Raw genomic sequence first — 14910 nt, 5'->3', positions numbered from 1 at the left:
CACTTACCTCCCTGTGCGCTGCAGCTCGGGGCCACCGTGCCCTCCGTGCTCCTCCGACTCTCCAAGATCTGTCACTCCATTGGGAACAGGGGGGACCTTCCGCTTTTCCTGTGCAGTTAAGATCACTGTCAGTCAATTGTAAGTGGACATCATCAGGGGGGCAATAACAAACATAAGAGTCCTAGAAGATTTTCCAGACTTGTCACCATAAAAGTGATCTGTCATGCATTAATCTGGGATTGTCTGCAATTACATTCACCAGCATTACATCTTACTGCACAGTGGTTTGTGATTAGTTCACCACAGGTGCCTAATTTCAAAGAGGGAGAGAAAAGTAAAGACTTCATAATAATTAGGCTCAGCTTTCTATGAGATAACAAAATTTCCCTCCAAAACAAGATGGCGGATGGCTTTTTCAAAGTCGACCAAAATAACTAACGGAGGAAAAATAACTACGGTTTTGGAGAGGATTGAGAGCAGAACCCTGGGGAGCGGCATCAAAGCACAGAGTACAACGCAGTCAAGATTAGAGGAGAACACAGATGTTTGAAATTTCTCAGCAGGCAGGCTGCATGACGCAGAGGGGGACTTACAAGGACGCATTAGGAAAGAACGGTGATATTTACAGACACTCAGATGGGCTCTCTAATAGTGTGGTTTAGAAGTTGAGCTTCTTAAGAGGAAAGCAACAGATGGAGAAATGTGAGCATTAAATAGCAACAAGGTTTACCTGAGAGGGCACGTTTTTAGGAGGCTCTATTCTGATGGAGGGGTCCCATTCTCCTGGAGGTAACACCGTCACCTGGTCCAAGAACTCATCGATGCCTGCGACCAGGTCGTTCCTGTCTTTGGCCTTGTATGCAACATCATGGAAAACCTGAACAAGATAGAGACACAGAGAGAACCATCACAACAAGATTCAGGGTACTGGTTCCACTGACATAGGCTGCAGACAGTTAAACTCATGTAAAGTGCCTTTAACCTGTATGCTTGCTATTATCCAGCAGAGGGAGACTGCTAGAAGAAGTCTAATCTGAATGGCAGAGATGAGAAATTAAATCTACTACTCAGGTGTTTAAAATTGTCAAAACAAGTTCAGATTATTGTTTAAGTCTACTCTAAAAAATATGGTGGAAATTTTGGAAATAACTATCCCAGTTACAGTCAAATTTACAATGAATTAAAGAGTTTTTTGGCACAAGACCCAATCAGAAGTCTGCTCTCTCCCCTAAGCTTTCAAAAATCCATCAGTTAAATCTTCCATTAGTTAACCATATTTCATTTAGGATTTGTATCTGTTAGGTACTTGTTTTAAAGTAAGTTTTGTTTTGTGGATGTTTCCCTCGTGGTTCTTTTTGCCTTAACCCAACACTCTTAAGACCTGCACGCCTCATCTGACTGAGTTAAGGTCAGTGCTGATCTCAGAAAATAATTCTTAGGTTTTCTATATGTCTAGTATGGATGAAGCAGACTTATTTTGAAAAGGTAAAAAGAACACAACCAATGGTTGTGACAGCAGCTGTACTATGAAAAGACCACCTTGCTTTTTTTTAGACATCAAACTTTTTAAGATTTAGTGTCCCCTGAAGACGCATTAGCTTTTGCAGTGACTACTTTTTAACTGTATTTCTAAAAGCCTTGGTGAAGGCAACATTCATGACCTTTTTAATGTTTGGCTTTGACATTATGGACAACACGCTCTTTAAGTGTCACTAAGAGTAAGGTAGTGCTTGTCATCATCACTACGCAAGATGGCAAAAAGCAAACCTATTCCATTCTCCATCCATCCATTTTCTACACTGCTTGCTCCATTTTTGGGGTCATGGGGGGCTGGAGCCATTGACTGTAAAAAGAACTGGACAAAGCCTGTGTGACGTCAGCTGTTTGATTACAATAGGCGGACTCAAACAGCTTTTGGAGCTGATCCGTGACAGCTTCCATAATAAAATCGCTTTCTCAACCGAACAACCTAACGGCAGACAAGAGCCCACCCACTGAGCTCGACTTCCTGTCAGCTAAGCTGGCACTAAAGCTAGCCTTCTGGTGGGAGCATCTACCTATCAGATGAGACACGCCAATCAGTGTGTGCAGTGAGGTTTTACCAAAATATAATCAAAACAGTTGGAACTTTTTTCACTCATGCATTGAATTTATTTTCAGGACCAGAGGTTGCTGCTTGGTTGGAGCCTATCCCAGCTGTCACTGGGCAAGAGGCAGGTACACTCTAGACTGGCAAGCCAATCACAGGGCTGACATATAAGGACAAAACAACCAGGCAATGTTCACACTCACACCTATTGCCTATATATATTCAGATATTAACCTTATGAGCATGTTTTTGGTGGTGGGAGGAAGCCGGAGTACCCGGAGACAACCCACACATGCATGGGGGGAACATGCAAGCTCCTACCAGAAAGGCCCTGACTGGGAAGTGAACCAGGGACCGTCTTGCTATGATGCAACAGCGCTTAACCTTTCCATGCAGCCCAACAATTCTTATCCAACTAGGAAAGTAATTCAGCCTTTTTTTTATTTTATGCTACCAGTTGTCAACCATATAAAAATGTTCTATGATCCATTTCAGGATGCTACCCTAAGATTTGAAAAGGCTGATATAGATTATTCTCTCTTAACATGAAAATTCACTTTATCGTCCAAGACAAAGACAAAAACAACAAAACAAAGGCATTAAAGGGGACAGAAGAAGTCTTGATCTTTAGTGTTACATCAGCCTGCTTTATATCCATAATCTTACTTTTAAATATTACACTTTGTGTTTTTCCCCCAATGGATTTGCACACATAAAGTAATTTCAGAGTACCACGACAGATTTATTCAACAAGGGATTATCACAATCTCCTTACAAACCTACTGACAATTGCAAGAACACAACAACATCATGAAATATTCAAACCATACAGAGGGAATCTACAGGAGGATAACATGTTCTCCTCATGCGTTGGTTTTCTCACAAGCATCAGCATATTTCAGGTACATGGTCATTTTTGTAGCAGTTTATTTACATAGAATACAAAATATCAGCCAGAAAGTAAATCAGCCACGGGCACTATTCTTTCCCACGTATGACGAAGTAGGTTGACTTCTATTTTCATGCATCCCTGAGGGCTGCAGCCATTGAAAAAAAAATAAAGCAACATCTGGCTCCTCTGATGGTCAGTGACATCAGCTCATAGCTGCACTGTGGGAAATCCTGTCAGAGTGTTCACGTCACATACTCTGCTTATCCCCAAAGGCTTCTCCTGAGGCCAGATGTTGGGATCAGTTAGAAAAAAGCTACTCTAGTGTTGGTAGGTGGATGCTTTACTTCCTCTTAACCTTTCACCATAGACAGTGAAAACATGTAGGAAGTGATAAAGGTCCTTACATTCGTTATTCTGGATATAGGACACGGTTTTAGGGACTTGAAGGAAATAACTGAATGAAAAAAATCACCAACTGGTGCCAAATTTTGACTTGGATTTTTTAATCAAGGAACCAGCCAAAAGACTAAATATAGGTGGTGACTGAGGCATGATGTGTTTTTTTTCCTGACAACTGTGGATTTGAGGTTCTGGTAAAATGATGGTTAAAATGACCTAAAACTGCTGTGAAAATAACAAGGGGAATTTACACAGTGGTTCAACAGAATGCAGCTCTTAAATCTGGAGCCAGACATGAATAAAAAAAGTAGTGTGACAGAGTCATTTCATGGCTGAAGGGCTGCAATATATATGAGGGGGAGGAACCTATAGTAGAGCATATACAAGTTAACTACTACTAAATATATTTATAATCATGGGTAATTCCTCTCGGCTGATTTGACTTCTGCCTCCATTTTGTCGTGGTGCCAGTGGCAGCAGCTGAAAGTGGCTCCTTGTTATCTTATTTATAATTCATGACAGCTTGGCAGAGCTCCACGAGACAAATCTCTGTTAGTTTTTTCAATATTTATGGGGTCAAAAAAAGTCAAGTCCCACAGCTTTTTATCTCTTTAAGTCCAAAATTGGTTGAGTGAGTCTTTGTGATATGAGTGAAACACGTTATTTACTTTTTTTTAACTTGAAAGCTCCTTGGAGAAAGTTTCTATGTGGGTTTAGCGCCCCCTGTATAGAGAGGGTCTTATTGCTTCCTGTACATTGTCTTATTTGACACCTACCCCACAACTCCAGCAAATACAAACACAAAAAGTTCTGATATTTCCACCTTATTCCTCGCCTCCATGATAGCTTGCGTCAATTCTAGGTGGGATTCAGATTTTAAAATGTGTTGACGTCATCTGCTACTCTTCTGATCTGCCTCCTACTATAAAGGGATGGGAGGAAATATAACCTCAGATAACATACACTCATTCATTTAGCTAACTTGATTTGCTCTCTATTTTCAGGTAATAAGAGGCTGAAGGAGGTGGGATAAACTTTATTTACCTGAAAGCAGCTCTGATGTCACCATGCCTGGGTTTTAGCTTCAGAGTTGTTTTCTGTGCTGTTAGCTGAAGGCTAACGGTGTATCGTACTTTGGAGTGCATGTACAGTGAACACATGAAGCTCATATGGCTGACAACCAAGCTTTGCTAAAGTTCAACATAAATATTAGCTAACCTTGCAAAGCAGATGGATTTGCCAGACTCCATCTTTGTCATCAGGCAAATCCATCTTGAAAAGCTCCAGTCCACAGCGTTTGTGCTGAACTGAACACTGTTCGGACCAATCAGCTTCATTTGAGGAGAATGAGGTGGTAGCTACGGGCGTTTGCAATGGCTGCCTCCAGTGCAGTGATTAGCTCGGATGTAGCTTTAGCATAGCGTCAGTTTTACCCGAACTGGATCACATTTCTGTATAAAATAAATAATAAAAACAACACTAAAAGTTATTCATGATGTGAAAGCTACTTTTGCTCTTCTGCAGAGCTGCTTGGACATGAGTTTGTGATAGTTATGGGGTAAAGGGTTAGTTGTTGTTTGAGTGGAGTGTACAGTGGCTGCTAGTGGAGTGATAAGCTCGGATGTAGCCACAGCAGCAGTTTTGTTGGAAATGGACAACATTCCTTCATTAAAACAAGGGCAGAGGGCAACACTGAAAGCTCGTCATGACAGAAAAGATGTTTTCGCTCTTCTTCCTCTGCATGGGTTTGTGATCATTACAGGTGGGGTTAGAGAGTGTATCCAATGGCTTCTGCTGCAGCAGCTGTTTAGCTTGGATGTAGCTGTAGGAAAGCGGCAGTTTAATTGGAATTGGACCACATTTCTTGTTAAAACAAGAGCACAGAGCCACACCGAAAGCTTGTCTTTACAAAGAAGATGTTTTTGCATGTCTCCGAAACCAGCCTTGTCATCAATTTTATCCACAGAGAAGCTCCGCCATGAACAATCTATGGCAGTAGTAACCGGTCAACTCAAGAGTAGCACATGTGCACAACGTCATTTTGTCCTGTTGCTCTAGTTGGCCCATCATAAATGTGACTGACAGAATGTTCCTCCAATCACCTTCTGAGAATTATTTGAAGAGTCCTGCCCTTCCCAAATGCTTTCAATGGGAGCTTTCCCATAGACAATATAAAACATTCGCATGGTTACCTAGAAAAGCAACAACACGTTTTGTGGTTTTGAAATTCTTGGAAATTTCACAAAATCTGTGTTATACTGATTTTAATGATTTATGTGATTAACCTGTGGTAGATCTAGAGCAGGGAACAGCATGTTTAAACCACAGCTATAGAGACGCTAATTTAACTTTGTCTGGTTATTAGAATAACTGGAAACAGCATGATAGTGACCATAACTCTGCCCAAACATTTAAGAAATCAAAATTTACACCTAATTGTATAATGTAACTGAATACTTGATGAAAAAAGTAAGCAGTATTTGAAAAACTTGAGGGTGAAGTCTTTAGAAAACAACTGCCACTGGTGGTTAGCCACTCTAATTAGCCTCTGATAGTAATGGATTATTGCTACTTCTTCTGTATCAGTAACAGTTCCACTCATGATTACATAGAGAGCTTATGAGTAAAATTCCACTGCTGTTATTGTCACTATTGGCCTTGTTTGCTTTTAAAGGTCATGACAAGGTGTCAACATCAAATTAAGTCCCCCTACTTGCTTTTTTACCACCACAGACTTTAAACAAACATGGATAGAGTCTCAGTGACATGACCATTTTACCCGTTACTGAGTGTAGTTTTGAACCTCATTGATAGTGGTTTCCATATTGGAAATGCTGGCTTAATGACTACATTAAAACCTTCATTTAAGCCTCACCTCATCAGTCATCAGCGTAGCAATGGACCTTCCAATCTCATGATACTGTGGACCTTTTCCCAGAGGGCCGAGCAGGATAAAAAGAAACCTGTTCAACACAAAGAATGGCAGTGTTTTGTTAAAGTTCAAGAAATATTATCGGATAATTCTCAGATTATAAACAGAATAAAGGGAAAAGAAGAAGGGCTTATGTATAACCTGGTAGTGATGGGAACTTCGGCCAGGCCGTTGAGCAGCACAGCGGGAGACAAGCGGACGAAGGCCACCACAGGGCGCTCAAGGAATTCAAGTTCCCCCACCAGGACGTTTGATGCCTCAGCGCCAGGAGGGATCTTCTTCATGAAGTGGAGGTCAATCTGTGAGATGGAAAAGAACCAAAACAACACATTTTTAGACAAAACATGACTGTATTTCTCTGCAAAATTGATTAAATACATAGTTGAAAACAGAGACATCTAAGTACAGCAAATTATCTGTATAAAAAACAAAACAACAGCTGGATCTGATAGGTGAAGAGAGAAAGAAAACAAGCTTTACTCCTGTTAAATTACCCTTCGTTTCCCAGGGAAAGATCATACGGTGACCATTTCACCTGTAACCCTAGCTTGGCTAAATAATCAGTACTAGTAATGTGTCCAGCTATCAGTGCCCATGGATAAACAGCAGGATCAGCGGTGGGTGTTGTTGCTCACCTTGCTGAAGTCGACGGCACTATTTTCTCGGCTGACGTCCTGTTTGCCCTCGTTGTTAGCCGGCTGAGACTGAGGCGAGACTGTTTGGCCTGAACGAGACAAAAAAACAAGTTAATTTTCACATAGCCTTGGCATATCACATCACGACTTTCTTATGTTAAGTAAAAGGTATCGGTGAGTGTTTAGACTACAGGGTACAGATACATCATCTGAAAACCAGGATACAACAGAGACCTTTTGGATGAAGAGCTGAACCTGTACTGTTCCATAAAGGTTCAGCCCTTGTGACAAAAGATACAGTACTGTACCTTCTTTCAGAGCGTACCTTGTGGGTTAGCTTTTTGTTAACATCTTCTGATAAATGCTGAGCACTGTAGAGGACAAAGTGATGCTAACTAGACCTCTAGATTACAAATCAAGTCTTGTAAACTACATTAAAAAAGGTCAAATCTTTGTTTGCCTTCATTTGATAGGACAGTAATGGCAATCAGGGAGAGAGAGAGGGGAATGGCATTAAAAGGAGCTGCAGTTCAGACTTCAAGTCAGGCTATATCACTGATTATCAAATGGCTGCCCAAGGGCCATATCAGGCCCCCCAAAGCTTCCTGTCTGGCACCCAGAAGATCATTAAATTCAGAAAAGGAGGAAAAGAAGATGTTGTGGTTTTAAATGTCAGCAGCTTTTAAATCCTTCCCAAAATATTTTATATTTAAAGTTTTAGAATGACTTAACATTTGATCTGCTTTTAGTACTTATCAAAAAAGGGTTAAGACTTGCAGAAATGTTGTAAAAATTGCCAGATAAAGTGGTGAAAAGGGGTTAGAGAGTGGCAAAAATGGGTGATAAGTTTCAAAATGAGGTATGGAGTTGCACGAAGGGACAAAAAATGGCAGGAAAAGTGGTGAAAGGAGGTTAAAATGAGGCAAAAAAAATTGGTAAAAGAAGAAAAAAATGGCAAAAAGTATTTAAAAATGGGTTAAAAGTGGAAAAATGGTGCAAAAAAGTAATGAAAAGCTGTTAAAGAGTGGCAAAGAAAAGTTGAAAAAATGGATAAAAGAGTGGCACAGAGGGGTTAAAACATGCAGGAAAAGTATTCAAAAGGGGGAAAAGAATGGCAAAAAATTAGGTTAGAGAGGCAAAAAGGGGCAAAAAAAAATACAAATGGGTTTAAAGTGGCAAAAATACAGCAAAAATAGCCTGGCAAAGTAGTGAAAATGGGTTAAGAGTGGCAAATCGTTGCAGATATTGCCAAATGCAGGAGTGAAAAGCGCTTAAAAAGTGCCAAAAATGAGTTAACACTGGTGCTAAATCACAACTAGGGAGGCCCCATTCTCTGGGATTTTCAGGGGCCCAGTCTCCTTGTGTTATACATAATATGGATAGATTGCACTGGTAATGCAAAAAAATTTCCTGCATTTCAAGAGAAAATACAAATACTAATACTATAATATGTTAATCAGACCAAAACATTTATCTAATTTTGTTTATTTGAAAGTCCAGCCCCCAGAGTCTCTGTCAGGACTAAATCTGGCCCTTGTGCAAATGTACTTGATGACCCCTGGGTGATATGCTTAGGGAGAAAGCTTTCAACAGCAGAGGGGCAACAGAGATAATAGGGACGGAGATAATAGTAAAAAAACAGTGTGCAGGTTTATTCTGTTTTTAACCAATTAAAAACCTGTGACAGCAACATCTGTATGCGTCCAAATTCACAGTGCCATTTAAAGCCTTGAGTGAGTTTTCATTTCCCTATGAATGTGTCTGAGATCTGACGTCTTTGAATGTGGAGCTCCTGCACTGCTGTGCTCTCTCTGACCAGCGCATTGCTAAATCACAATGTGAGACAGACTGTGACACATAACATCATGCCGCTGTGGTATCAATATGAATGTCTCCAGCTGCAATGATGGCAGAGCTCATGATGCAGAAATGCACCATGAAGACAACTTTACAAGTAGAGGGATTTTAAAGAAGCAAAGGTTGGGAACTACTTGGCTACATCACAGACACATTAGTAGGTCAGATCTTTAAATTGCATTTAAAATTTAAGAGAGGGAACTTCTTTAAGTATTTGCTTCATTTAGCTGAAGTTCAGCTGAATAAAGTCAAGAAAAACTAAAATGGAAGGTATTCTTTATCTAATATGAGGCCACATTTATTTTTAAGATCCTTTGAATATATCAGGAGGGAGGAATGACAAAATGGAAACTCATTGTATTGGAAAGTCTTGTACTGCACTATACTGTTCTGCCACATGCTGCATTGATCTTTGCCCTCGCCTCACTCAACCTTGTTCTGCCTGAGATTCATACTCTCCCCATGACCTTCCATCGATTTACAGACTCTGTTTTTATTTAGCCTGACGTAAGAAAAATTCCCTCTTTCATCCACGCACCACCGTTGGTTTCAGTGATGTTTCCCTCCTCTTCTGATGCATTTGCCAAAGACATTGATATCCAATAATGGCTGAACAGATTTTTTCCACTTGAAATGCAAGTCTCATGTACAGTCAGTGATTTACCTCCCTTTGATTTGCAGTCAGAAATGGGGAGACATCTCTTAAAACTTGGACCTATTTGAACATACACAGATAGATTCACTCTGCAAGAACTTCCCAAAATGCTAAGATATTTCTTTAAAAGACAGTCCTAAAGGCATTGCATTTAATGTTATTGAGTTACGGCAGGGATCTAAAGTAAGGGGCTTCTATTATTAGAAATAAATGTTATTGAACATGTTGCACATCTTAAAAATTTCTTGTCAGTGAACACATTGTTGGCAATGAAAAGAGGAGAGCATTATCATGAATTTTGTACACTGCATGGGCAACATGCATGAATTATTCTGCATAATCACTCTCACTAAAAAAATTACTTTACTTCTGACTTGTTCACTTTAAGCTTCAAAAATAGAATAGCTGAAATCATGACCACGACTTGTGCATAATAAAGAAAGCTGCAAGAGTTTGAGAATGCAATTTTCTGCACATAATTCAAAGGAAATATTTTATGATATTACTCTCCCCTTTTATGTGTAGCTTTTAATGCTATAACAACTACTTCTACACTTTCAGGGGCTCTAGTTGCCTGCATAGAAGTCCAGCTCCTCCTGTGTGATGGGACAGTAGCCTTGTGCAACCGCCTGCAGGAAGCTAAGACGCTTGGACTCAGCTACGCCAAAGTGCGTGTCTGTAGCCATGTCGTAGCGGCTACCAGAGGAGTTTAAAGGTGATGAAGGGATGGGCAGAAATGACACGCAACATACACTCTGCAGCCATGCAACTGAAAGAAAATCCTTTCTGGGTGAAGCCTTGGTGGGGGGCTTCTTTTCAGGGGAACGATTCGGAGTGTTTATGGTCTCATAGTAGAGGCCGTTTACTAGTTCAGAGAGGGGGACATGCACAGACAAACATGGAGAAACACAAACAAGAGGAAAGCATGAGATTTTCACAGGAAGTCACAGGAAAAAGCATGCAAATGATTATAAATATTCACACTGAAAAAGCTTACAAACAACATGTATGATCGCCTCAGAATAAGCAGAGGATTATATAGGAAATTTAACAGTCTAGGTGTGTTTTGGTGTAGATTTCTCACCATTTTTGTCCATGGAATGAGGCTCAGACTGCTTCTTGCCAATATCAGCAAAGGAGCGTACAATAGGAATGCGATTGGCCAGCTTCTTATGGTTTTGGTGGTGGTGTTGTTTGAGCAGGGCCTCACGGATCCTCTTCCGGGCATCCTGACCAATGGCGCCCGACACGTCATGCTGATCCAGGACCATGTCTGACACATAAGAACACAAACAAATTTCAGTTTCACAAAAGCTACTCCTGATAGTGTCAGCCCCTGCGTGTCCCTGCCAGCAATGCTAAGCTGATTATTACGACTAAAACACACACGACTCACTGCTGTTGATTTAATCGCACAAAACCAGGTTAAGTTCACCAGCAGCAGTTTTTCACACACTCAGATAAGCACTCGGTCTGCTTTGTTGCCCTCATAAAATAATACACAGTTCTCTCATTTCTTTGGCAGCTCAGCTAAATCTGTACATAAACAAATCTGTGAGGAAGATTCTGAGCTGACCTCAGCTAATGTGATGTTATCCTTCTTTGAATGCTCGCTGCCTTGTGAAAAATGGTTCCTCTAAAGGATTGTGGCGGTTAAAAGCCAGGCAATACCATCTTATTTGTATAGCGCTGTATAGGCAATTCTGCAAGACCATTAAAAGCAACAAAAACCTTACTGGAAATTAAAAAAAACAGGTCTTATCTTAAGGCTTAGAAAGTGGGACTCAGAGTGGTCAATGGGACTCCAATCATGAACTGTTTAACAGTGAGAAAGAAAATCCTTAAAAACTCTTTATCACTATGCTTTTTCAAGCCCTGATGAAGATCCATTATAATAAAGGCCTAGTAAGCATTTCCTCTGCATGGTTTCAGTTTTCCAGCTAGAAATGATCCCTGCCTCTCCATTTTTGCTGTAACCTCATGGACATGCAGATGATCTAAGAGATGTGGGTGTTTGCCAGAGTAGCAGCACATAAGACATGTGTTACAGCCTTAAACCATTTTGTGTTTCATAAAAAAATAGAAGCAGACTTTGACACACACGACCTGATTGCAAACTCTGAGAATTAGTGTGAGTCTGCTAAATAAAATAGAAAGAACAAGCTTTTCTTAGTCTGGTGAGACAGAAGTCCCTTAATTCTTGATATGCATTCAGTCTGACCCTGCCCTGATTTATTTGTAATAGTGTGGATGTTGAACTAAAGGTTTAAGGACAAGTGGTTTTCCATGTTTTAAATGTTTTGGTTGCACAATCTGCTCTTTGGTTTAGAGCAGGGATGGGTAACTTTGTGTGGCTAAAACTTTCTGGACATTCTCAATTTAACCCCGGTGATACTAATGATTCAATGAAAGAAAGTATATACAGCTTTCGTGATCATTTATTAAAGCAAACCTCATATTTTAAACTCAAGTGAAAAAGTAACGGCTAATCCACTGAGCTAAACATTAAAAAATTCAAGCTACTTTTTCAATACAATAGATACCAGTTATTTAATGTATTTCACTTAACTACTGTTTATAATACATTTAGTGGTAAAAGCTAAAAGGTTTAAAGGAAGAAATTACAGCCAACTATCAGCTGAATTCTTCCGAAGGACTAAACATATTCTAGTAATCAGAGATTAATTATGACATGTTTTTGAAATTGACATTAGGGTGATGCTGAGGGAGGAAGAGGGCCACATGTGTGCCTAAAGGCATAATATCCATTCATACAGATCAAGTATACTCTGTTTAAATATACTGATGAGTAATGACTTCCTACAAAAGAGTAAAGCCAATTTCCCTTTTGTTTTGTTGTTATCAGCTCTGTGCTCACAAAGATTTCAGCTTGCATGTTTTATCCCCTCCTTTTCCACTCTGACTTTAGGCTGAGCCAAACCAAGCCGTGCTGATTTACTTTCCCATTACCAGTTTGGCCGCACCAGGAACGGTCCTGCTCTGGAGCAGAGCCCAAGCTAGGAAGCCCTGCCTACAAGCGCGCCAAAGCAGTTCGCAGGATGTGATTTACAGGGCGTCCCCCTGTATCATCCCCTCTGATGATACATTTTTAACCTGGGGCCATTCGTTTTATCCCTGCTTCTGCTCAGACTCACAGCTGTGGTCTTATCTCAGCCTTCACTGTGTGACTGAAATGTGTATGACACACAAGAAAAACTCAAGATTTATGTCCTGAAACTGAGTTCCTACACTGACGAGTGAAACCAGGCACAGCACCAGGAATACAACTTTGCCTGTGCCTACTTATAACACAAGTTTAACCATTCCCTCTTCTTATAAACAGATGAGTGCAAGTCTTTATCTTAATAAAATGCTGGAGATGTCTGAAAGACAGAGAGAGAGAGAGATAGAATGGGAAGAGTGTTGTGTGGCGCTGATGTAAAGTCAATCAGATCAGACAGCGTACAGATCAGACTGTGGATGAGATTGATGAGGCCTCAAACCACCGTGTAGTCAGCTCTAGACGCCGCCCCAAATGTAAACATCAAACTCTTTGGTTTGGGGTTAACAGTAAGATAAGAGCAATTTAATGAAGTCCTATTATGAGTCCATGCTTTAAAATAAAAGAGGCCCAAGAAGAGAGTCTAAGGAAACTCCTCAAGGGTTTTAATTATGAGCTGTGGGGCAAGGGCACATTTTTCAGCTCTAAGTGTTCACCTGCGATTTCCTCCAGCGAGTTGGCCCTCATGTCCAGCATCACGATGCCGTTCATGATGCAGCTACGGAGTTCAAAGAGACTGTGTAGAGACAGAGTAGCTACGTAGGGTTTACTCCACCGCTCTCCACCATCCTCGACGTCCTCCTCAAACTTTAGCCACCTGTGGACATAGAAAAGCAACTTTGATGAATACATATCTTTGACAGAAGTATAGAAGGAACAGAGAGGTATAGCATGACAAAAACAGCCCTGTGCTGAGAGCTTGCAGCCAACATAAACAGAATCCGGCTCTCAGGTGCAACAGAGAGCACAAAAAAAAAAAAAGCGCAGTACGCCAGACACAGCCCATGTGTTTCGGCTGCAGCAGTGTACCTGGCTGTCTCTTTCCATTCGGCGTCCTCGCCCTCCCTGAGGCAGATTTCATCCAGCTCGGTGAACAGGGCGTGGGGGATGTGCTCCTCGTCGCCATCCTCTGTCCCCAACAGAAACTGCACCCTCTGAGCTGGCGTGTCTGCTGCAGCAAATGGGACAGGTGAGGGGGGATGGAGAAAGGAACAAACAAGAAAGAAAGGAATGTATCTGCAATGCTGAGGCTGATTTATTTCAAACATATAAGGGGAATCAGTTCAAGAGCAAGACTGTTAAATCTGTGCAGTTTGAAAACCTACTATGTGAGGGTGATTCTCTCCCATCGTCAGCTGAAGAGTCCCTCTCCTTGGACCTCTTCCTGTGTCTGTGCCCATGATGGCGGTGGCGTCTGTGTGACCTCCTGCCCAGAGGAACATGAACCCCAATGTAGAGAGTGCGGTGACCTGGAGGCAACAGAAAAACAGTCTGTATCTATCTTTCAAACTCAAGAGTAACGATTAAAGCTCAGTTTGTTTTCTCTGACCTGATTTCTCTGTACTTCTTCATAATTGAACATGCCTCTTGCTTTAATTTCCTTGCTCTGGGAACAGAAAGCTTCTTCTTTGAGGGACTCAAATCTTGCTTCAGTGAAAGAAATGGGTGTCTATAATTCATAGAAGCTGCCACAGGGCTGGGATTAAGGTGGATGTTCTTTTGGCACTTCGCTAGAAGAGCAATGGAAGTTGGTTTGATTGAAAAATAAACCTTAAAATCTTCAGCTTGATGAAGGTCATTCTGAGTCTGTGCTGAAATAAAAGCATCTTTGAGGAAGCTAAAATCAATATTTTTGAACTGGATGGCCCTGACAAACAGGGGTATTTTCATTTCAAGTCGACAGAGAACAAATTAGAAGTTTAGGATTCTACAAGGATATCATGCAACGTGAGCACAAGAGGCCGTCTTTGGACGTGTGTGTGTCTGTGCGAGCGCGTGCATCCACAGGGTCAGCGTGAAGATAATGCGAGCTGACTGTTTTCTCAGTTATTGCGACTGAGCTGCCCAGGCGCTGCTTCCTTCCCAAAGGCCCTCAGCTCAGCTGCTGGACAAAGACGAGACAACCCGATCTCTTTAACTGAACTTCTGCACCGTATGTGGCGACACAGTGTCCAGCAAAATGTGACAGAAGAGGATTCCTACCTATAATAATCATTAATATTTCATCTATTATTTACAATTGTGATGAGTTTGCTGACAATAAAACATTTTTCTATCTTTACTTCTAGTAAGGCAGCAGCAAAGGTCAAGCACAGGAAGTCCAGTCACACCAGGGCAGAATGATAATAAAAGAACTGTCGGCGAGTTGGCTTACGTGGCATTAGAAACCG

General features: G+C 41.1%; 1 protein-coding gene across 6 annotated transcripts in view; it reads right to left on the bottom strand.

Annotated features, from left to right (window-relative positions):
* Positions 1–14910, bottom strand: part of LOC121506140 (sodium-driven chloride bicarbonate exchanger-like) — a 92044-nt gene that overhangs the window by 26381 nt on the left and 50753 nt on the right. For 5 of the 6 annotated variants that reach the window (XM_041781742.1, XM_041781739.1, XM_041781738.1 and 2 more), the window contains 9 exons: positions 13846–13989; positions 13550–13691; positions 13177–13337; positions 10544–10732; positions 6948–7036; positions 6454–6611; positions 6256–6343; positions 731–877; positions 8–108 (listed from right to left, as the gene is read on the bottom strand). In XM_041781742.1, the coding sequence (XP_041637676.1) occupies positions 8–108; positions 731–877; positions 6256–6343; positions 6454–6611; positions 6948–7036; positions 10544–10732; positions 13177–13337; positions 13550–13691; positions 13846–13989 (1219 nt within the window). The remainder of the gene's footprint in view (positions 1–7; positions 109–730; positions 878–6255; positions 6344–6453; positions 6612–6947; positions 7037–10543; positions 10733–13176; positions 13338–13549; positions 13692–13845; positions 13990–14910) is intronic. The other variant, XM_041781741.1, reaches the window with a different exon arrangement.

This window comes from Cheilinus undulatus, linkage group 24 (assembly GCF_018320785.1).
Source record: "Cheilinus undulatus linkage group 24, ASM1832078v1, whole genome shotgun sequence".
NCBI lineage: Eukaryota > Metazoa > Chordata > Actinopteri > Labriformes > Labridae > Cheilinus > Cheilinus undulatus.
The sequence above is the reverse complement of the archived record's forward strand: the minus strand, read 5'-3'. Positions and strand labels throughout refer to the sequence as shown.